This window comes from Mauremys mutica, chromosome 3, assembly GCF_020497125.1.
Source record: "Mauremys mutica isolate MM-2020 ecotype Southern chromosome 3, ASM2049712v1, whole genome shotgun sequence".
Classification (NCBI taxonomy): domain Eukaryota; kingdom Metazoa; phylum Chordata; order Testudines; family Geoemydidae; genus Mauremys; species Mauremys mutica.
In genome coordinates, this window is record NC_059074.1 from 149322435 (window position 1) to 149348044 (window position 25610).

Genomic DNA, 25610 nt, shown 5'->3' on the forward strand with positions numbered 1-25610 from the left:
GTAGAAGATGGAATGTAGCTTCTTATCCTAAATGCAGTCAAATATAAATGGCACTTGAGATGTTTTTAATATGCAGTGAAGCAGAAAATTTCAACAAATAGTTTATTTTTATATTTCATAACTTGAAGCAATACCCTGACTAATCTGAGGTAAGAGTATTAACCATTTTTCCAGGCACTTAAAAAAATGTAATGATAGAATAACCTAAAATAAACAGTACAGTGTAGCAATTAATGTCATAATATTCATATTCCTTCTCATACAGTACTTTCAACATATGCATTCTTTTAGACATGAAACCATTTTCTGATTAGACTAGAATAAGGTGAAGTCTCTTGTGCATGTTATGGTGGTGCTAATGGATTGTTAGACATTTACTGTAATGCTACCATGTTAATTTATGCTTTGTAAAAGAACAAGATACTCTTGCAGGGAAAAGTGTGTAGTCTGCACAATAAATGCTGCGTAAGAAGCAAATGTTCTCCAAATAACTTTTTTTTGCTAGTTTACACCTCAAACCTCTAGTTGCTGTAGGAATGAAAAATCAAAGGACAGTGTAATTTCAGCAATAAACCAGATTAATTAATTACTTGTAAGACTTTTGGTTAGGAACGTAACTTGGCTGATTCAAATATTCAGTTTTGGTACCACTAATACTTCAAACAGATGAAATGCATTATGAGAACACACCATCCTGCTGGTTACATCAATACTTATAATAATACCAGATATCAGAAACCTCTAACTTTTACTCTCAAAGCAAGCAAAAGATAGTGCTTAAATTCATGGCTTGTTCGTCTCAGCTGTGCTGCTCTCAGTTCATGATATGGTAACAGGTAAAGACACTGGCTTGTATAAATTCATTTATATTATAAAATGTAGACACAACTCTTTTCAAAATTCTGCTTCTGTTGTATGACAGATATACCTATATTGTTTGTAGTGTTGGGCATAAGACTAGCAGGTAATGTACCAGAAACCCAATGATCCTACATAGTTTTAAATAAGTGTAGCAAATTACAGAAATTACAGCCACTTTCATAAATAACAAGGTCAGGCCTGAAGATACTGTGCTACAATATGTAATGCATCTTATCTGAAATGCTTGGCCGAACTGAATGCTGGAACTGAGACAACTGTTGTCTTATTGTGGGATGTCACAGAATTTGAAGTACTTGCATAGTATTTCTAAGGCTACTTGAACGGTTCATATTAAATCTTTTCCTTAGTCCTAGTGCGTGAGGATTAAATGGGGAAGTTGGAAGGTGCACTAAATTTCTTTTTCCTTTTCCTTAGATCCATACACTGGATTAAACAGATATGATTACACTGGTTTGGTAGTCTTAAAATCACAGTTGGAGGCTGTGTATGGTGTCTTTCTCACTTGGAGGACTAGAACCTGAAGCCATGCTGGTGGTTGCTTTGACTTGATGAATGGGAAGAGGGAGAATTCTGAAATCTAGTTTATTCTCTCTGTGGAGGGTCTAAACTAATAACTGAATCTCTGCCGTCTGGAAATAAATGTTCTGAGTTAGATTAACTGAAGAAAATTAGAGAGACAAGGCGGGTGAGGTAATTTTTTTTTTAATATCCACAACATGAAGAAAATTAGTAATTCCGACTGATTAAAAATTACCTGACCCGCCTTGTCTCTCTAATTTTCTTCAGTTAATCTGACTCAGAACATACATACATATACATATATAGTATTCCGAGTGTGTGTATGATCCTGTTGCATGTAAATGCTTAAGTAACCTGAGTTATCAAGAATTTTTCCCTTCCTTTGACATTCTCAGATTATTAAATAGCTGACACAAGATAAGGCTGCATTAGACTTCTCTCTCCCCACTAACCTAATTGTGCTACTGTAACATCATATAGGGGGCAACCCTTTAAAATACAGTTAGCTTCCAAAATCTGTCAGTTTATCCTGTTTTGGGATTGGCAGCTGCTGGCTGTAAAGAAGACAGGAAGTTTCTGCCAGCAGCATTTGTTAAAGATGAAGGCAGCTGCATGCTGTATGGTAGAATTTTGTGACTGGGACCTGGCCCACAGGCTTCACTTTATGCATCACTCTTGGATAATTTCCTTTTACTCCTTCTGGCAGAAAGTCTTTAGTTTCGGGGAGAGGAAAAGAGTGAGTGAGTGAGTACATTTAAACTGATGCCAGTAGAATCCTCCACTTTGAAGTGTACTCTGTAGGGAGGAGGATCAGTGCATAAAATCTTACTGCTGGGGAAAGAAAACCTAGTATGGGACAGTCAATAGGCAGACTGTGGGCCAAATCTGGAGTGCCAGATGCTTTTGAACAGACCACAAAATCTTCTTTTTTATTTTCTTCTTCTTCTTCTATTTTCATCATCATCATTGTTATTTTTATATTATTTTTCTCTGGAGTCTGGACCTTGACCAAGAAATTTGGACCTTGACAAAATATAATTAATTGCCCCTGACCTAGTATCTATCTTATGTACCTCTAAATACTAGTTGAAACTCATCATGGTATTTCTGTAGAAAGTTACAAAATAACATTTCAATATAGGATACTAGAGAGTACAGAAGTATCACTGTAATAAGGTGGATTTTTAGTCATTCATTATTTTACACATAGTTCTCACTTTTCAGCATAGGGAAAGCACCAATGAATGCAGAGCGCAAAGAAAAGTCTTCTGTATGCAGACCATTTTCATTTAATAACGTTTTTTAAATGATAACAAACCACTTGGTTCTCACCAGCTCTTGTTATGGCTTTGTCTTGTTAAAGCTATTAACTGAGTGTAACATCATATAGAATTTTACTGAGATTTTAATCAAAAGAATAAAAATTAGGGCTATTGATTAATCGCAGTTAACTCACGTGATTGACTGAAAAAAATTGCTATTAATCAGTTTTAATTGCACAGTAGAATACCAATTGAAATGTATTAAATATTTTTGGATGTTTTTCTACATTTTTAAATATATTGATTTCAATTACAACACAGAATACAAAGTGTACAGTGCTCACTTTATATTATTTTGATTATAAATATTTGCACTGTAAAAATGATAAAAGAAATAGTATTTTTCAGTTCACCTCGTACAAGTACTGTAGTGCGATCTCTTTATCATGAAAGTGCAGCTTATAAATATAGATTTTTTTGTTACATAACTGAACTCAAAAACAAAACAATGTAAAACTTTAGAGCCTACAAGTCCACTCAGTTCTACTTCTTGTTCAGCCAATCTAAGAGAAACAAGTTTATCTTACATTTACAGGAGATAATGCTGCCCACTTCTTATTTACAATGTCACCTGAAAGTGAGAACAGGCATTCACATGGCACTTCTGTAGCCAGCATTGCAAGGTATTTATGTGCCAGATGTGCTAAACATTCATATGCCCCTTCATGCTTCGGTGACCATTCCATAGGACATGCTTCCATGCGGCTGATGCTCAAAAAACCAAACCAAACCAAACTGTTAATTATTTAGTGACTGAACTCCTTGGGGGAGAATTGTATGTCTCCTGCTTTGTTTTACCCGCATTCTGCCATATAGTTCATATTATAGCAGTCTCAGATGATGACCAAGCACATGTTGTTCGTTTTAAGAACATTTCACTGCAGATTTGACAAAACGAAAAGAAGGTACCAATGTGAGATTTCTAAAGATAGCTACAGCACTCGACCCAAGAATTAAGAATCTGAAGTGCCTTCCAAAATCTTAGAGAGACGAGATGTGGAGCATGCTTTCAAAAATCCTAAAAGAGCAACACTCTGATGCAGAAAGTACAGAACTCGAACCACCAGAAAAGAAAATCAGCCTGCTGCAGGTGGCATCTGACTCAGATGATGAAAATGAACATGTGTTGGTCCACTCCGCTTTGGATTGTTATCAAACAGAAACCATCATCAGTATTGATGCATGTCCTCTGGAAGGGTGGTTGAAGAATGAAGGGCCATGTGAATCTTTAGCCCATCTGGCACGTAAATAACTTGTGACGCCTGCTATAACAGTGCCATGCGAATGCTTGTTCTCACTTTCAGGTGAGATTGTAAACAAGAAGTGGGCAGCATTATCTCCTGCAAATGTAAACAAACTTGTTTGTCTGAGCCATTGGCTGAAAAAGAAGTAGGACTGAGTGGACTTGGGCTCTAAAGTTTTACATTGCTTTGTTTTTGAATGCAGTTTTTTGTACCTAATTCTACATTTGTAAGTTCAATTTTCATGATAAAGAGATTGCACTACAGTACTTGTATTAGGTGAATTGAAAAATACTATTTCTTTGTTTTTTACAGTGCAAATATTTGTAATCAAAAGTAAATAGTGAGCACTGTACACTTTGTGTTCTGTGTTGTAATTAAAAACAATATATTTGAAAATGTAGAAAACATCCAAAAATATTTAAATAAAGGGTATTCTGTTATTGTTTAACAGTGCGATTAATCATGCTTAATTGTTTTAATCACGTGATTAATTATGATTAATTTTTTAAATAACTTGACAGTCCATAAACTCTTTCAGAATTGGCAGCATCCACCTAACTGTTTTGCTAGCAGCTTGGGCTTACATGGCTTGAGATAAACTCAACATTTCTGAATTTACTGCCAGTTTTTGGGATGTATGAGTGAGATCGAGGTATTAACTGAAGCTCTGATTCAAAGAAACCAAATGCAATCCAATAAAATATATATGCTATATTTACACACACACACACACACACACACACACACACACACACACACACACACACACACACACACACATATATTAACAAGACTAATTCAGTTTGTCATTAATATTTACAGCTGCACAATTAAAAATTGGAGCACTACCCTTAATATGAAATCTTTCATGATTTTTAATATATACATTGTTCACATCAGCATTAAAAATGCAAAGTGTATGGAAAAAATGGGTCTTGCATTGAAGCTTAAACTATCTGTTACCAATACAATTTTCAGTAATTACCTGTAGTTATACGTACTGAAGCTATGTTCTGTTCTTCATTATTTGTTGGTTTTATCTCTTGATTTCTATCCAAACTACAGTTGTTCAATCGTGCTAAGTAATTTAATGCCCTTGTGCTGTTGGATCTCTTCTAATGTATTTTGTTTTCTAATATGCAAACTCTATTCTGATGCTGTGGGATCTTAATGTCAACAATGGTCTGGTCTGGGGCTCTTTTACATTTGAAAGACTGATTCTAAAATAGTGAACTAATGTTTACCATTTGACATTTGCAGAACACTAAGACACTTTTGTGAGGCATGTAAATACAGTGGACACACTTTCAAAAAGGAAGAAATTTTAAAAGATCTTTTTCAATGCTGTCTTCTGTCTTTCAAGTAAACAGCAGAATCTTTGAAAATGGTGGAATTTAAGGGCTCCTTCTCTATTACCATTTTACAGATGCAAAGATTGCAACTTGGATATGGTAACATAATGAGTCAGTGGAATGAATAGCTGGTTTTTAGTCCCATGTTCAGTCTTCTAGACCATGCTTTCATTACACTACTACTATTACCAAAATCAGAAATGTAGATGACATTAGGGAGTTCTGCTGTTAGATATTTACTTATAACTTTTCTAAGGTAAGAAAACTCATTTAAATGCTGTGGGGTCTAGGGAAGGTACAGAATGAAGTTGTGTTGCAGCCTGTTCATGCATTGTTCTAGCAGAATCCAGAAATTACTGACTTACTGTAGAACAGTATTTGACCAAAAGCTTGTATGAGATATTTATCAGGGGGTAGCCGTGTTAGTCTGTATCTACAAAAACAACAAGAAGTCCGGTGGCACCTTAAAGACTGATTTATTTGGGCATAAGCTTTCATGGGTAAAAAAAACCTCACTTCTTCAGATAGCTCCATATGGACCCTCTGTCTCTTTGATCAACCAAACACTGCAAAAAAAGCTAACTGCAAAATCTGCTTGATTCAAATGGACCAATAGCTAAGATTGCATGCACCAAACTACTTAACATGTGGAAATCCCAGTTTCTGTTTTAGACCACTTGCATATTTTGAATTCTGTGCATTTTGGTGATGGTTTTTAATGGCACCAGTCTGTCATCAGTAGGACCTATAAAATCTTCTGCTGTCCATTTTCAGTTGAATTTGTATTCCAAAAGCAGTGCGGTTTATTTGGAAGAACTAGAATGTCTTTCAACTGCTTTGGAGCAGCAGTTTCCACATTTTTCCTGCGTCCTCTTGTCTGCTTGGAAGAAACGGTTACCAAAAAATAGACATGCTCAGTTACCACACAAAGTGGAGCAAGTGAGAGTTCTTTGTGAGCTAATTGGTTTGCCAAATCTGCTAGCAGATCCTAATGAATAAAGAATACAGTTCTGAATGTAGGACATCCTAGGGCCACAATGGCTAAAAGTGTATAATTGTTACGTAGACTCTGCTGCAGTGTAGCTGCCCTAATCTGCCAGCTGTTTCAGTATTAAGCTTCTGGGGAATGACATTACTGAATGATAGGCTGACCAGACAACAAGTGTGAAAAATTGGGGAGAGGTGGGGGGGTAATAGGAGCCTATATCAGAGAGACACCCAAAAATTGGGACTGTCCCTATAAAATCAGGACATCTGGTCACCCTACTGAATGATGAATTTGTTGTCAGCATTTTGTGCCCAGTTTCAAGCAGGAAAGTTTATCAGTGGGGTGTAAAAATGAACAGCCCTTCAGAAAAAAACCAACCTTGCTGAGTGTGCAGGCTAAACAAATAAATAGCTTTGGGAGATGTAGTGTAGGGCCACTGTTAGTTATATTGTCATTAGGGGTCTGTCAGGACTTTCATGATACAGATTAATTTTTAAAGTTTTAAAATTCACCTGTACATACTCTTTGTGGATGAAACTTAGTATGCAGCACAGCCCAAAAGCAAAATATTTGTACCTGTTTTGCAGTGGGAAAATAAATCTAAGAATTTTTGACTTGTAGGATGTTAATACATTTCTTAATTTCTATTATTATAACTTTAAATTGACTTTTTAATTGGGTTTTGCAGATCACTGGTGTAGAATATGGAGTGTAACCATAATATATTTTGTTCCACTGCTCAAGGGTTGTAGGTACTTCCATTTCTGAGATGTGTACAACACAGCTTAACTTTTGTGCAGTGCTTTGCATATAAATCCGTCACAAAACATTTTTTATCTGATCTCTGCTCTGTCCTTGCATTGCAGGTAGAGAGCATTTAGTGTAGGCAGGATGTACACCATCAGTGCCCAACTTTCTCTAGCCAAAGGGTCAGATTGGTACTCAGCCAGGAGCTCAAGGGCCATGCTCAAAGTGAATGAAACATACCTGCCAACAGTTCTCATTTGACCAAGACATTCCCAAGGTTTCAAAAGCCATCTGTGACAACTGCTATCCCTGCCAATGTCTCAAGATTGTGCTGTTGCAACAGGTGAAATGTTTTTCTTTGAACTGCTTCTTGCTAGGCAGGAGACCCCTCAGTCCCTGGCTGAATTCCTCTCTAGCTCAGTACCAGAAGCTCAAGCTTCATGCCTCTGGCAGCTCACTCCCAGGCCCTGTCTAGATTAGGAACATAGATTGTTTGAAAATATTATCTAGCATTATTTTAAACATGATTTTGCAGCTACTCTAGACACAGGTAACTCCTTTACAAATATATTAGCTGGCTGGAGATACTATATATAGGGATAGGCTAACTGGGAGCCTAAGGAGTGATCACAACTAGCTAATAAGCTTTTTAAAAGAGTTCAGCTGTGTTTTTGAAAGGAGATAAGTGTTAGGTAACATGTTTTTAAATACTACCTATTTTCTTAATCCAGGTAAGCCCTGTGTCTACACTAGGTGCGAAGTGGTGGTTAAAAATATGTTGACGTATATCGGCTAACACTTCTTAAAAACACCTTTCATTTCCGCAACCTAGACATGTCTTGTCTGTTCTCTCCCTCAGCGGCTCCACCTCCGTTGTGGACTGATGAGCTGCTACCAGGATAGGAACCTGGGCAGGTTGGGGGGCCTAGGAGAATCCCTGGGCACAAAAGGGCAGGAGGGGCAAGATATGGGTGGTTGGAAGGCCATAAACATAGGGAGAATAGCAGAAGCTGTGAGGAGCAACTTTTTAACACAGCAGTTCTCAAACTTCATTGCTCTGTGACCCCCTTTTGACGACAAAAATTATTACATGACCGTTGGAGGGGAGAACCAAAGCTAAGCCTGTCCGAGCCCGGCCACCCCAGGTGGGGGGTCCAAAGCCCAAGGGCTTCAGCCCTGGGCAGGGGGCCTGTACCCTGAGCCCCGCCATCCAGGGCTGAAGCCCTCGGGCTTCAGCTTCAGCCCAGGGCCCCAGCAAATCTAACTCCAGCCCTGGTGACCCCATTAAAATTGGGTTGTGACCCATTTTGGGGTCCCAACCCACAGTTTGAGAACTGCTGCGACTTTTCAGTTAAGCAGAACCATCTGGGGAGACTTGAAGGGTTTTATATGCATTCTTTGCATTTTAATTTGTTCTCTGCTTTTTCCTCGCACCTTTCCAAAAGCAAAGCAACCTGAAATTAATCAAAATGCAAACATTACCTTGCTGCAGACCCCAGACCCCATTGTATTTGGAGAATTGTCCCTTGCAGTTTGTTTCAAGTATTAACAAATTATGATGAAATGGAGGAGATTGCAAACTCTCATCTTTCATATAGCTATGCAGCAGCCCATGGAGGCTACAGGTCTCAACATGCAATGATCTGCCTTGATATGAGTGGCCCAGCTGCTTGGCTAGATCTGGACGTTGCTTGCAAGGACCTGTGGTTTCCCCAGTTCTCATCTGTTTTAAAGATGAGAGCCCGTCTCCATAGGAATCCATGGGCTGTTTGATTGCTTCTTATCTACAGATGGAGTACAACTGGGGTGAATGAGCCAAGTCTGAGACATGGAGGAAAAGGTTAAGGACTGAGAGGCCAAGGGAATAAGATGGTTGTCCTGTATAGCTGAATGTTAATGCTAATATTTCCATATTTATTTACTTGTATAGCATCAGCAGTATGCTAGGTGCTTTATACAAGTATAAAGATATAGTACCTGTCCTAAATTGCTTACAATCTAGGTACCATAAGCACGGTATGTTAGAGAAAAGACATGGAAAGGTGAGGAAAAATAAAAGAATTACAAGATATGTCTGTGGAGAAAATTAAGCTGAGGTTTTTACTTGGTGCGGGAAGGATGAAAGTTTACCTGCAAACAGTTTGCATTGCCAGTACTTTTCTAAACTTTTCTTCACAATTTTTTAGGACACTCCTCTGTGTTCACTGAGGTCATCTGCTGGATCCCATAATGAAGTCATGATCCGGGGATGATGTATTCTGTTACAGTTGAAATGTGAAGCACTATGACTTCACTGCAGTCTCTGGTAGAGGGTGGGAGGGAGGCATTTCTATATTCACAATTTTATCTTTTCTTTTGTCATATTTGCTAAATAGCAAAGTTGGGGGAAAACATTTATATTTTTACTTTATATCTTTGAGTTTTCTCCAGTATATGTGGAGTATATAAGGAGTTTTCTCTTGTTTTAAGGGAACTTAACTGTATATAGCTTGGCAAAAAGCAGATAAAGTGGGATGATTATGATGATTGTCTGCCGCGGTTTGAGAAGTAGTAGTGTAGAGGATGGAGGATTACTCATCATTTGAAATATTAGAAACAGCAGCAGCGTGATAGGAAAATTGTAGGTTTAGGTGTTAAATCCCTCACTTAAGTGGTGTCTAGGTACTGGAGCGATCATCCAAAGAGATGGCTTAGGGCTTGTCTGCACCGTGTCACATTATGGGGGTGTGAACTGCAGAGCACACCAAAGTGTTGCTCTTTAGCTGTCCTCTAAGGATGCTGCTGACACAAACTAAAAGGTGTCCAGTTGACATTAACACAGTCATCTTTCAAACAGGACTATGCTAACACAAACTAGGTACCTTTTCATTCTTGCCAGCATGTCCATACAGGGCAGTTAAAGCGCAACACTTGGGTGTGGTCTGCAAGTCACACGCCTGTCGTCCACACCAGGCTGCAATGTAGATGTAGCCCTAGACACCATCAGGAGAGGTATTTAAATAGCGGGCTAGATAAAATGTTCAGCAAAAGTAATATAAAGGCAACGCCTATTTCCATCAGGCAGGCTTTATGCTAGTTTACGGTCTCTAAAATTTCCCACAGTTGCTGCTACCAGTTCAGCTCCATTAGCGGGAACAATGGCGGGAGCACTAGCGTAGACAAAGTGCCAGGCATCCATCACAGGCATTTTACTCATGTTTACGTAGGTCTGCTCAGAACAAGGTTAGACCATACTGTGCTTACAATGCTGAAGGACAACCAGAAGCCCTGTCTACTCTAGCACTCCCATCATTGCTACCTTAGTGGAACTTTACAGGTCACAATGGGAAACATTTTTCACACAACCATAGTGTAAATATTCTTATAGTTGGATTAGATAACCCAGGGAGTCTCTTCCAGGCCTTACCTCATCAGATGCATACTTTCTCCACACTTCGTTTTAACTGTTTATACAACAGCACATATGTTAAGTGTTCGACTGTCAAACACGCAAGTAAACTTTGGATGCTCTGTTAGACCAAGATCCTTGAAACAAGGACTGTTGTCGTCTTTGTGTAGTGCTAAGCATTCTGTCAGTACTCGTCAATAACAAGGAAATTCTAAAGTGAAGTTTCAAATCTGGAATAAATCAAAAATCTTAAGGCTACTTCGGCGTTTTATTCTACAGCATATGCATGGAATCAGTTGGAGTGATGTTAACCCAGACCGTGTACTCATTGCATTTTGGACTGTTCTCATTTTTTTTCCTCTCAATTCTGCTGCTTCAAGCATAAAATGAAGTGAGTAGCCTTCATACCTCATTCCACTTTCTCAACCTTGTTTTTGATAGATTTCCAAAAGAAGCAGCCAGATGATGACTCCACTCCCAGCACAAGCAACAGCCAATCAGATTTGTTCTCTGGAGAAACAAACAGTGACAACAGCAATACCTCGCTAACTACGCAGACTGTTAACTCCAACCAGCAACTTTCGACAGAACTGAATGTAACTTCGCTGAGTAAAGAGGAATGTAAGTGCATGAGCCTTGAGGAGGGGAAAACAGAGGAAACCTAAACATCTGCTCTTTTCTCAGTGCCATTTGTCACTGTCTCTTACTAGAAAGAGATGACCTCTCTTTTGGGGAGGACGGAGTTAGAAAATAATCATGAAACTCAAACAGTTGGGTTTAATCAAAAATGAACAAACAAAAAAGGGGCCACTGTGACTAGAAACAATTTTTATACTGATGTACAGCTATTTGAGCTTTAGTCCTGCTGATCTTGATTTGACTCTAAGACAATTTTACCCATTTTATGAAATTCTGTCCCTACATTACTACAGGTAAACTATTGTATGTGGTGGCATAGAAACCAGAATCTTATCAATTTGGTCCATATATCATTATTTTAAAACCTTTTTTAAATGGCTATATGCAGTATTGACTGTAACATAGGGTTTGTTAGACTGGTGGTAAATCTCTCACAGAACTGACTGTGGGATGATCTTTGACCCCATCTCCCTGTTCACGGTTCTCTGTCTGTTTATAGAACTCTTACAGGCTAGAATCCTATCTAAAGGCAGAGGTAAAGTGTTCAGACTTGGCATGATAAAACTCTGGGCTAATGTCTGCCTTCTTTCAGGAAAATTTATTCTAAATTTCTGTACAAGTTAATGCTGTGTGTAATATATTGAGTTAAAATGTTACAATACGTTACACTCGTAAATAATGTGTGATTCATAGTTTCATTTTCTTCAGACTAAAGTCTTTCTTTTCTGAAAGGTGGGCTATGGAAACTCTCTCTTGCTCTTAATACCCTGATATCTAATGAATGGCAAATACACATGCACATTTCAAGGAGAACATATTTATATCCACATCTTTTTTAGTAGGGAAGATTCTGGAGATGCCAGCGTTCTTAAACACTTTGAGTTCTTATTTATAGTAGTTGCCTCAAAGTGCCAGGGTTGAAGGAGCTTTGATACATTGCCTTTGTTGGGTTTCAGTTTTGTTAGTTTGAGTGGTTTGAACAAGGCCATATGTATCCGTATGGATTGGTCCAGTAAAATATATTACTTCACTCACCTTGGCTCTCTAATATCCTGGGACCAACACGGGTACAACACTACTGCATACAAGTATGAGATTGTGACAGTTTATTTGTACTAACTGTAACATAAATTTTAATTAAAATTAGATTGTACTATGCTATAAATACAATATTTGGGTACCCTGTCAGTACTATGGCAGGCAGTAATGGGCACGTCCCATTAATTAAACTCCAAGGCACTCTGATATCAGTTGCTGTAATAAGAGTTAATTTGCAATGTGACTATTGTTGTCTTTCCTTCACACACACAGTTGCTGGCGGCCACCATCCCATCACTTCCCTCCGTCCAGCGCTTCTCCACGGAAAAACCTGTGGGGTGCTGTAAAAGCAGTTCTTACAACACCTTTCCTAGAGAATTCAACAACACGTTGGGCCTTCACAGGTCTGGGGCCTTCAATCCCCTGCTCACTCATAACCCAAGATCTACCATTTGGTGATACAGGGCACTTCTTCCATGCTGCTGGGCCAGGTTTTGTGAAAATGTTTTCATTGAGACTTGAGTTGGATTACAAGGAATGTGTGTGGGTGCGGGGAAGGGGGAATTAAAGAAATAAAATGTTTTCCATCCCTTATTGCTACACACTCATCAATGGATGCTCCAAGGTGACTGATATTAGGCAGCACGGCCAGTAGAGCACTTGAAAATATTACCTATAAAAAAAATTCTTTACACCTTCCTGCTGGGATGGCTTTAGTTTAAGTGCAAAACAGTGGTGAGATTATTTACAGTTCCAGCTAGCTCTATTCCCTCCCCCCCCTCTAATGAAGCTCAGACTAGTGTCATTTATCAGAGATAATTATACAACAGATGGAGCTTTTCTGATGGATAATGGTCTCAAAGTGGAAGGTTCTTTCCCATAATGAAGAATACCCAAACTTTAAATGTCTTATTTTATTTTAATTTAAAGGTGGCTTTTTCTGTGCATTACTTATTTTGTAGCTAGTTCTATAAAGCATACACCTCTCTCATTACAGCAGTGTTCTTAGAAGATTGATATTTTGCAGTACAGTATGATGATGTACAGCTGCATGCTGCACTGAATAGAATTGCAGTAATTCACCAGGAATCAATGTATGGGATCATTAAGTTAATCCCTATCAAAGTGTGAAAAGATTGGAGTGCTCAGAAGTGTTCTCTTACAGGAACTGCTCAGGCTGCAGTCTCTCTGCCCCCTCCTCCCTTTTCATGTCTTCTAAATCAGTCCCACATCGAGGTATTTGCCATGGTTGTTGAGTCTGCAGGATAAACAGATTGAACAAAACTGCAGCAAGTCATTTGGGTAATTAACAAACTCTGTTCATCATGTTATAACAAGTAAAGAGAACCATACAAATCTTCTATGATAAGATTCATATTTTATCTGAAGAGAGGTGGGGTTTTTTGTTTTGTTTTTTTTCTTGTGTCTTTAAGGGAGTCTTTTATCCTCTAAATATTCAGTGAATGGTCTAGGAAGGAAGTTCCTAGGGTTAGATTTTGCAGGAGTTCAGTTTGTGACAATATTTAAATATGATCTCTTGCCCCCTTTTTTTTTTTTGTAACTCTGATTACTTTTCCTGTGAGAACCACATTTTATTGCTAGCATCTTGTATACAGAGCCAGATTACTGCAGGTTTCCATCTCCTACCACATCAAGGTTGGAACAGTCACCTGACCACTGAAAGGAGGTGCTGTTTGTTTTGGGTTCAACCAGTCTGCTGATTAATAATTCTCTTGCAGAATGAAGGTAGCTCTTTGAGGGTTACAGACTGCATACAGTAGTACACTCAGAGCAAAGGCTTTGTGACTAATTTAATCACTTATATTTCGAGTACATGAAGCACTACATTTCCTTTATGAGATGCAGTTACAACTTTGGGGGAAAAACAGTTTTAAGATCTTTTTCAGTTGTTACTGCATTTTTCTCACTGGCATCGTCAGGCTTATCAACACAGTTTTTATATCGATTTACCTATATTGGTCTAGAAATGTAGTCAATTTACTGAAATAGGCTGTACAGATAGAAGCACTTTGATGACATAATGCAGGCAGATTTATACTGTTAAGTATCAGGGTTTAGCCGTGTTAGTCTGTATCCACAAAAACAACAGGGAGTCCGGTGGCACCTTAAAGACTAACAGGTTTATTTGGACATAAGCTTTTGTGGGTAAAAAAACCTCACTTCTTCACCTACAAAAGCTTATGCCCAAATAAATCTGTTAGTCTTTAAGGTGCCACTGGACTCCTTGTTGTTTCTGCCTGCATTGGGGTTGCACAGATTTAACTATATCTGTTTCTAAACAGATGTATAGTTAATTCTGTAAAAAATTGTGTAGATCAGTTCTTCTAGATCTGGATACTCCTGTTTTATCCCCCTTTCCACCCTTTGTTTAGGCTGTCCTAACATTACGGTACTTGGCCAGCACTAGCCATAGGATTTGTCTGTTGCTCTGGAGATGTCTATCTGAAGTTAACCTTGGGGGGGGCGCGGGAGGAGGGGGCAGAGTGGGGAGCACTGAAGGAGGCTTTTTTTCTCCTAAACACAATCTAAAAATCTGCTTATTAAGGTAAGGTTCTCTGTATTTTGGTAAAGGAAAGGTCACACTAGATATGGAACAATTTCACTTAATTTCAGCCCTTCATCTCCTCCTTTGGGGCTGTCATATTGTTTTCCTTTTTCTATACAGGTGGCGCTAAAGCTGACACTATGCAGGCTTAAAGCTAACTCTAACTTGTAATAAGACAGGAAAAATGTCAGTGTGAAAAACTCTGACTTTGGCAGCTGGATCAGGTTTGATATTTCAGTAGTTCTTAGTTTCAAATGACATGGTTTTATTTTAATTATGTGCTTAACTTCTTCCTGGCCTTGTTTGAATTTGCAAATACCGTAATCAGAGAGGGAAGAGAGGAATTGTTTTTGTTTTTAGAACAATTAAATGCACTAGATTCCAATGCTTAAGATGTTTTTTAATTAAGATATGCAAATAAACTTTCTACCAGATATATTTGCCTCTGATGTGGTAGTGTAGATGCAGAACAATTGTTAAAGGTTTAGGCCAGAAGTTTCAGTGGTGGCCACTGACTGTGCCTCAATTTTTATGTGCCCAACTTTAGATGCCTTGGTCTGATTTTCAGAGGTGCTGAGCGTTCATAGTTCTTAGTGGTTCCTCAGCACATGAAAAATGTGGCCCTAGGTGTGTCAAGCTGTACACACAGTCAATGGCCACTTTTGAGTATTTGATTGCATGACTCATAAAATAAAAGTTTTCTGTGTAGTATTCATGCTAGTGATGTTAGTTTTAGACTAAACATTTTTGACTGTGCTAGAAGTAGTGAAGCAGCCTTTGTAAGTGTGAAAGTATTCCAGGGAGTTTAAATGTACTTGGGTTTTATGTACTGTGGCTGAAGGCCAAGGTTCTCTATCAGAGAGCTTTATCAGAAGAGTGAGGTGTATTGTTTTTGCCTGTTCTCCCAATGCAACTGTTGGATGTTTAGATTGAGCTTCTTAGTGTGGGGACTTGCCTAACCACTGCTTTATAAAACGCCATGCATACCTACTGTGCTTGAAAAGCAATGACTATATTTTCATTATTTCCATGCTCCCAATGAGAATCGCATCCCAGTCATTCCAGGTCTTTCAGGATTTCTGTATGAAGAATGCACACAGATACACACACCTTTTTCTGAGCATCTTCTCTCTGACAGCACCAGACAAAACCAAGGTTCCCAATAATTTGTAATTGCTTCAGGTTTTTGACTTTTGCTTGAGTAAGGCAAAATTGATAAACTGAGTCAGACATGACAGCTTTCCACTGTATACTGTTAAAAATTATTTATATTACTGTTGTGCTACTTGGTCTATACACACAGAAGTAAACATCAGTCATGAATTTCAAAAGTGGCCAGAGATTTTTTGGGTGCTTCCATTTCTGGATGCCCAATTCAAGACACTCAAAAAGGGCTGGATTTCGAGAGAGCCAGGTGCTCATCACTTCCCTAAAATTGGAGGCCTTTAAAGTGTCCCCAAATGGGCGCACACAAACACTAGTCAGTATTGCTAATCTTGTTTATGGTCCTTGCCCTGAAGAATTTGCAGTCAGATATTGTGAGCAATATATGAAGAGTGGGGAGAGACAAATATGTTAATTTGTATATACTTCTGTAATGTGTTAACTGTGTAAACAAATATAGACCCCTTCACCCCTCACTACTTCTCAGCCAAGCAATCAAGAACTGATTGATTTCTGAATGGTGATTGTGGGAAAGAATTTTGCCCTACTTTGTAGTATAAAATTGCAAATCCACAAATCTGACGTCTCCAAAAGCAAATTTCTAACCTTTTCTCTAAAAGGAATGCAGCAACTATTAAAATTGTGCTGGATGCAACAATGGCCTGTTATGACAACATGGCTATTACTGTAATTAATTGAATCCCCACTCATAATTGACAAAAAGTACAAATAAACAGTGGCCATAAGAAACAATATATGAAGTTTTTCCTGTGAACACACAAGATCAACTGACATCAGCCCACATGGTGGTAAAGGTAATAATTGGAGATATACCAATCTCCTAGAACTGGAAAGGACCTTGAAAGGTCATTGAGTCCAGCCCCCTGCCTTCACTAGCAGGACCAATTTTTGCCCCAGATCCCTAAGTGGCCTCCTCAAGGATTGAACTCACAACCCTGGGTTGAGCTCCTCCTTATGTCAGTGATGTTAATTTTTAAGCATAATTAAAACCAGCAAAATGCTACCAGTGTTGTTTCCTCCAATTTATGCAAATCTTACAGTGCAGATTTGGCAATACATTCTGTGTCCTCATTCACCCTGGACTGTGGGACTGCTGAGCCCTCCAAAACACATTAGCTTGGAGTATCAACTGTGATGCTAATTTCAAGCTACAAGCCTCTGACAGGCATTGCACTTACACAGACATCCATAAGCAGGGACACACCCAACTGTGCTACATGAATGGTTTCCTAGCCGCTCCTGAACCAATAGTAGAAAAGCTCCAGCCAATTCCCGCAGCTCCCTGGTCTTGCACCCCAGAACTGTACCATCTTGCACTGGTCAGAAGCTTGGCCAGTGTAAGTTTGTTACCTAGTTCACAACTTCTTCATAGGAAAGTGGACATGCTGGGTAGGCAACAGGGGCCAGGGGCACCAAAATACAAGTTTGCCCAAGATGCCATTTTCCCTAAGGCCGGCCCTGCAGAATACCTTGCTATAAGCTCTAAATATGCCGACCACACAGCAGCAGCAGCAGCAAAGACTTTCTCTTTGAAGACTTTCATATAAATAATAATCTACCAAGGTGAATTAGGGCTAACTCATTAAACTCTGCTAAAATATTCATGTCTAACCCTTTTATCTATGCTTAATGGGAGTGTAACCTAAAGATATGTCTTCACTGCAGATGGGAGCATGTCTCTCAGCCTGGGCAGACAAACTCGTGCTAGGAGGGCTTGTGCAGTGCACTAAAAATAGCTGTATGGATGTTGTGACTCAGGCTGTTAAGCCTAGGGGGTCAACTCGGGTGGGCTTGGGAGCCCAAGCTGCAGCTTGAATCGCAACGTCTATCTGCCCGAGAGGCTCACTCCTAGCGGCAGTGTAGACATACTCAAAATTACTGTGCAGCTTACTCATTCGGCAGCACACATGCAGTTCTTACAACTCCGCACTGTCTTTCTCCAGGAAAACACTCAATCTCTGCAGACTAAACTTGCACAAATTTAGATTCCCTCTAGTTTATATCGTTATGTATTTGTGCCACGAATCAATGATTCTTTTCAAACTTGATTATACAGATAAATTAGGTAAGTCACTACTGATTAAGGAAATGCACAACTAGATTTGTGGTTTTGGCAAGTTTCCAAAGCACTGGTCTTCCCAGTAATGCAATACCCTCAATATATTTCCTGAAGCTTCACAAAATCCCTATTTACTATACTAATATCCCAAGAAATCCAACTCTCCTTAGATTGCTAGATACCCCCTCCAGGGAGTGCACATGCTTTCAGCATCTAACTAGGAACTTTCTGGGATGCTAGCTCCCTTCCAGCAGTGAAAGTTCAGACCAAGCTTCGGATGTACACTGCCCTTTTAGAGCACTGTAAACAGGAGTTCTGGAAACTTTGTTCTCCTATGTCCTTTTCACTCCATGGTCATGTGTGTTCACTATTTTAGTTAGCACACTTGGAGTCTATTCATGGTTCTTAAAGTTTTTAAAAAATGTATTTAGTATTAGGCTGTCTGCCATTGCGCAGTCGGGCTGGTTTCAATCCACTGCATATCTCCCCTGCTGGTTGGTAGACCAGGAAAACCACTCTGAGAAATCCCCAGGACTGAGTCAGCACATCAGATTGAATAGTCTGGGTTCAAACACTGTGCCTCCTGTAATGGCAGAAAGAGAGGTTACTTAGCCAGTATTTGGTTCCTTCAGTGAACAGACAGCCTAGATTTCCCACTCCCCACCCACCTTCCTATGAACTTCTTTGGAGTCTATATAATGGGTTCTGAATAACTGGGGAAAGGACCTAGTATGGGTCAGGGCTTCTGCTCCTCATAAAAATGAGCTCTTGTTCAGCTATTTGAACAGTGAAGCATGTATGTAGTAGCCCCAGCAGAACTGCTTTCCAGAGGCTTCTAGGGTGTCAAGAATGCATATGCTCCCAAAAGTGGGGATCTGTGCTGTCCATCTATTCTAACTACAGTTATTACGGTACCATGAGTAGTCTGTCTTTCCCCTGAGATAGCACATTGTCATCACTTAACAAATAATACATAATAATCTCCTTTGATATTTTTGTTTTACATATGTCAGGATCTCTAATTTTAAATAAAATTATTCTGGTGAGGAAGCTATTGTACGTGCTTGTAATATTAGAGTGTTAAATTAATGTTGACAAACAAGAAAAATACAAACTTTGGTATCTTATAGATCCACTTTAAAGAACATTCTAGCAAGTACCTTAGTCACTAGATATTTTATATTAGTGGATTTTTTAACCTTTTATTTTTAATATTGAGGTCCAAAATTGTTTGTCTGAGGGTAGTATTTTGACATACTAGTATGTTTAGTTATGCAAAGGTAAATCAGCCACCAGATTATGATGGAGTGAAATTGACAAGGTATTTAAAAGGGATTATGCGTTTCTAATTAGTCCACTGTGCCTGTAGATGGAAAATAATTATATTGTTATGTAAATGTCATGCTAATTAGAGAGAATACTGAAAGTGTAATAAATCTGCAAAAGAAATAGGTAAGTTAACTATTTTTTGTTTTTATTAATATTTTATGGAGAGTTACAAGAGAAGCTGGTAGAGAAATGTTTGATTATTGAGCTACAGACAATTTTTAGCTGACTGCTTCACAATCCATTTTTCCTAATTCATGTCTTTATTGCACTATATTAACTGCAGCCACAGTGGACTAGTGATACCAGGAGCCAACAATAACCAGGCATTGCAAATGTATTAACAAGACCTTGTGTGTATATGCATATATGAGTATGTATATACTTTAGTGTTTACGAAGTGCTTCTCTTCTGTAGTTGCCCTCCCTTTATTTTGAGTGCTGGACTGTACAAACCCAATGACACTGTCAACTCTTGTGTCTTCATAGTGAGTATTGCAATATTTGAAGCCCCAGCTCCTGGATTCATATTATCAGGGAAACTCAGCTTTCATATAAAAAACAAACAAAAAACTCTAGAAGGCACATAAAAAAAAACTCAAATTCTTTAAAATCTTATGACTTCTCAGCTTGTCTCATGATTTTTATAAATGATTTCCCCTCGCCCCCAAGCACCCGCTTACAGCTGGGCACCCTAACACTAGGATTACCATTCTACTTCCCAAATTGGGCCCCCAATGACTCCATAATAGGTTTTCTTGCCTCCATAATACTCCTCCTTAGGGTCAGTTCATTACAAAAACATATAGTGACAAAAATGCATAACAAAAGTTCCCAAACAAAGTCCTTTTATCATCTCCAGTGATGTGGTCCTTAAAATCCCATGACATCTAGTCTGCCAACATAGCACAGACCATGCTCTGGTGTCTTCCATTTAACGTCATTTTCCTACACAAACTGTAGTAATTTCAGCCCAGTGAAAAATACACTGCCTATTTCAAATAATAAAGATCTCTGAGTTATTTGTCAGTATTACAATGGACTCAACGTCATGGTTTTCACATAGAATTGCAGATTCGAGCCCACCGTACACAATTATTCATGACTAGTTTTAATGGTGGAACAAAAAACAGCTGTAGAAGAAAGTGCTGCAAAGGGCATGCTAACCTCATCAGTTATGAGGCACTCTGGTGTATTTGCATGCAAATCCCAAGTTATTAGTTGTTGAAGCCCTACTACGGTGCAATACAAAAAATCAGACCCATCTGAACATAATATCTAATGAGGCAATAAACAAACTCCTATTGCACTCTTGGAAATGCAAAAGAATGAGAAACAGTTGCAATTTATTTTGCTTTAAAAATGGCAAGTAAAAAATCCTATATTTGCCTGGGTTCTGAAAGCCCCACCTGGTGTAAATATTTTACTGTACAATAATGTGGGTTGATCTCATAGGCTCCATCACGGTAGAAAATCAATTTTCTAACTAAATGACATTTTTTAATGAAAAAGGTATTTCACTTGAGACCAAAGCACACGTGTATGGAATTACTTCACTAGAACTGCGCACTGTTGCATGTTGTTGACATGTAAACAATGGATGTGCACCTGCTCTTTAAAATGGACACTGACAAGTCAAATGAGACCTAAAATTGAAGTTTTTGTATATTTCCAATAGCAAGATTTTTTGATATTTGTTCTAAAAATTCCTTTACAATATAAATATCCAAAATGTTGAACTTTGTACTAGTGCTTGAGTCAGCTTGTAAAAGGCTCTTCAAATTGTTGTCAGGTCTGTCTGGGGATCCTTTCATCCCCTTTTCCAAAACACTAGTGCATCTTTTTGTGTCTTGGACAATAGCATTAATAGTGTAAATTACTCTGACCTCTAACATTTTCATTTTTAATATTCTAACAGAGTCTAACACAAGTAAAGAAGCTGAATTCTTAAATGATTTCAACTTGACAGTGTCTTGTTAGATTTACATTTTGATTTACCTTGAAATCACTTTAAAGGTGACCTGCTAAGAGGGAATAAAAATTGTGCTGTTGAACTAGTTTTTCACACGTCGGCTTGAGGATTCCTTGAAGGGCCAGGGAACTCAAGTGAGAACTGCTTCTTCCCTCATTTGAAAGGCTGGGTTCTGAAACCTTAAAATCTTTTAAGAGCTTTGATACCAAGTGTTTTTTCAGAAGCTTGAGTTAAACAGATGTTCAAACACAACAAGCAGAGTTGTAGGTGGTCTAACAAAAAATGCCTTCCCTTCTCAATTGGCCATGTTTCTGTCACCTTTTGTAAAGTTATAATCCCATGAGTTTTTGCAATATAAACAGAGTTGGCAAGCAAGATCTGATATTTCTGTAGTAAAAACAAGTAAAATTATAACATGAGAAAAGTATCAGAGGGGTAGCCGTGTTAGTCTGGATCTGTAAAAGCAGCAAAGAATCCTGTGGCACCTTATAGACTAACAGACGTTTTGCAGCATGAGCTTTCGTGGGTGAATACGCACTTCTTCGGATGCAAGTGGTGGAAATTTCCAGGGGCAGGTTTATATATGCAAGCAAGAAGCAAGCTAGAGATAACGAGGTTAGTTCAATCAGGGAGGATGAGGCCCTGTTCTAGCAGTTGAGTGAAAACCAAGAGAGGAGAAACTGGTTCTGTAGTTGGCAAGCCATTCACAGTCTTTGTTCTAGCTCAGGAACCAATCCATGCAACAAACCTCGATGCCAACTCTGCCCACATATCTACACCAGCGACACCATCACAGGACCTAACCAGATCAGCCACACCATCACCGGTTCATTCACCTGCACGTCCACCAATGTAATATATGCCAGCAATGCCCCTCTGCTATGTACATTGGCCAAACTGGACAGTCTCTAAGGAAAAGGATAAATGGACACAAATCAGATATTAGGAATGGCAATATACAAAAACCTGTAGGAGAACACTTCAACCTCCCTGGCCACACAATAGCAGATCTTAAGGTGGCCATCCTGCAGCAAAAAAACTTCAGGACCAGACTTCAAAGAGAAACTGCTGAGCTCCAGTTCATCTGCAAATTTGACACCATCAGCTCAGGATTAAACAAAGACTGTGAATGGCTTGCCAACTACAGAACCAGTTTCTCCTCTCTTGGTTTTCACTCAACTGCTAGAACAGGGCCTCATCCTCCCTGATTGAACTAACCTCGTTATCTCTAGCTTGCTTCTTGCTTGCATATATAAACCTGCCCCTGGAAATTTCCACCACTTGCATCCGAAGAAGTGGGTATTCACCCACGAAAGCTCATGCTGCAAAACGTCTGTTAGTCTATAAGGTGCCACAGGATTCTTTGCTGCTTTAACATGAGAAAAATTCAGGCTGCCTTTTTATAAAACATAAAGAAGCAAAAAGGTACAGTTAGTTTCAATTGTAGGTTACTTTTACCAGTCCACATTTGAAATGGTTTGAAAAGGGAAGACTACAATTTGCTATAGCAACAGTGCCAATTTCAGGACACGTAAATATTGGATGACTAGTAACAACTGAGGGCTTCTGTACTCTGCCCAGCAGTTTGGACTACAGGGATGTGAATAGCAGTGCACACCAAAGTGTTGCACTATAACTCCCATGTGGATGCTCCAGACGTGAACAAAAGGGTTCTTAGGGTATGTCTACACTACCCACCGGATTGGCAGGCAGTGATTGATCCAGCGGGGGTCGATTTATCGTGTCTAGTCTAGACACAATAAATCGACCCCTGAGCGCTCTCCCGTCGACTCCTGTACTCCACCGCTGCAAGAGGCACAGGCAGAGTCGACGGGGGAACGGCAGCAGTTGACTCACCGCAGTGAAGACACTGCGGTGAGTAGCTCTAAGAACGTCGACTTCTGCTACGTTATTCCTGTAGTTGAAGTTGCGTAATTTAGATCGATTCCCTCCCCCCCTCCCCGCCCCAGTGTAGACCAGGCCTCAGTTTGCATTAATGTAGTGCTGTTTGAAGATGACTACATTAAATGTGAACGAAACCTTTTATTTCATGTCCACACACAGGCACGTTATAGTGCAGGACTTTGATGTGCATGGCAGTTCATACTCCATAGTCCAAACTGCCTGGCAGCATAGACATAAGCCCAGTTAGCAGCACATCCCAATACTTGGGGCCAAGCTTATACTAACCCCTTGCTTTAAACTGAATTGTTGGTATTTTCATCGCCAAAGTCTACTAGACCAGACTTAGTTTCAGGTTCTAGGTGTGTAATATCATCCAATTATCCAAGCTACAATGTATTATTACTGTCAGTTACGCTTTCTGTCAATTTGTCTTGACTCAGCTATGTGGTTTTATTTGTGCTTTACTGCAATACAGTGAATATACTGAATTGGGTTGTTAGTTTAACAAGATCTCTGGAGAGCTCTTCCATGATGATGCGTGTTGAAATATGGTAGGAAGCCTAAAAGCAATTTACCACCAAACAAATACCAGATGAGTGGGCAAGAGTCCAGAACCTGAAAATAAAATTTGTCCACAAAGGTAATGTAGTATATGCTTGTGTTGAGATTATACATAAAACCAAAGCTTTGACCACTTGTGGTGATTGATGATCCCATGACACTTCTTCCATTTTGGTCAACATTGTGTCTGTATAACTTCTTCCAGCAGTTTCAGTTGGATATGCTGTTCTCTTCCCATCCTAAACTATTGTGTAGTTTTGTTGTGTGCTGTTCAATAGTATTGCATTCCACCCAAAGAAAAGTACGTTCCCATGGTGGGAGAATTGATTTTTAGAAATGGGACAAAATCTAAGTCTCGTGAAAGTAGATTCAACTCATTAAAGTCTTATGACCTTGCATCCATTTACATAACCTGCTTGTAAAGCCCTGTGGGATGTAAAGCACTATAGAGACAGAATGCAAACCTCCCATTGACTGACTTCGGGGGAGCCAGGATTTCATCCCAGGGTCTTTTTGTGGATTAACCATAGAGATCCCAGCTCTATTGGAATGTAGAATCACTTTTGCCAGTGTGTTTCTGTAAAGATATTTCTAACAAAATGTTTACAGCATATATAAAAAAGTGTCATCCCAATATTTAATTGTAAGTCATATTCGGATATTAATGGGAAGGAAGGGGTAGAGGACAAAGAGCTGAATGAATACTGGACTCTCAACACCCATAAGCTCCCAGGACATGTGCATGTTTCAGTACCTGTACATCCCTAGACATTTCTCTGATTTGGTTTTTCTGTAAGAAGATGGCAAATGCTTAGTATTAAAGTGTTTTGGGACTGACTTTATTCTCCTTTTCCAGGTGGGCCATGCACAGGTACACCTCATGTCTCGTTAACTACACCAACCAAAAGATCCTGTGACTCTGGTAAGTTTTGCTTTCTATTAGGCTTTGCATAATAGGTAGTTGTACAATTACAAGTGAATGTAGTAAGTATACCAGGAGAATTGCAGAGGAAAATAAACCTTGGTGACCTGCTGTTGAGAGTAACAGCTAAATCATGAAAAATGGGAGGAAGCTACATTTACAACTTTGCAATTAACATGACATAACCATAGAAAAATATAAAAGTAATCCTGTTGCTTTAATCGAATTTAGATGGGGCCTATGACAGTCCCACTTTAAAAGAACAGAGCAGAGTTGGTTGCACCCTTCCTGATTGACCTCACAGTACATACAAGGAGGAACTGATGTTTGCATCAGTTGAGACGGGTAAACCTGATTTAGATCAACTGTTACACACCCTTGCATGTCTCTATATCAGTGGTCCCCAACCTTTTCGTCTGGCGGGCACCAGACGAAGGACCACTGAGGTGGTGGAGCACCTGCCGAAATGCCGCCTAATTTCGGCGGTGACGCCTCTCGATGATGCTGTTTGCCGTCGACAAGTTACATCATCGAGAGGCATCGCCGCCAAAATTCGGGGGCGACGCCTCTCAATGACGTCACTTGTCGACGGCAAGCGGCGTCATCAAGAGGCGTCCCTGCTGAAATGCTGCTGAAATTCGGCGCCATTTCGGCAGGTGCTCTCCCGGGGGCCAGGACGCGGGCACATTAAGATGCTCCCGCGGGCGCCGCATTGGGGACCCCTGCTCTATATTTAGGAGTAAGTATTGCAGTGTACTGATGGTTGAATGTGGGCTATTCCTGAGCATAGTTACTCCCTCTCTTTCAGGGATTAGGGCATTCTTAGGGTGACCAGACAGCAAGTGTGAAAAATTGGGACACGGGGTGGGGGGTAATAGGAACCCATATGAGAGAGACCCAAAAATCGGGACTGTCCCTATAAAATCGGGACATCTAGTCACCCTATGCATTCTTCTTCTGCAGTGACTCTTGTAGAAAACATTTCTCAGTTTGTCA

General features: G+C 39.4%; 1 protein-coding gene across 2 annotated transcripts in view; it reads left to right on the plus strand.

Annotated features, from left to right (window-relative positions):
- Positions 1 to 25610, plus strand: part of ZFAND3 (zinc finger AN1-type containing 3) — a 257521-nt gene that overhangs the window by 174927 nt on the left and 56984 nt on the right. For both annotated transcript variants that reach the window (XM_045009923.1, XM_045009924.1), the window contains exons 4-5: positions 10884 to 11063; positions 24549 to 24614. In XM_045009923.1, the coding sequence (XP_044865858.1) occupies positions 10884 to 11063; positions 24549 to 24614 (246 nt within the window). The remainder of the gene's footprint in view (positions 1 to 10883; positions 11064 to 24548; positions 24615 to 25610) is intronic.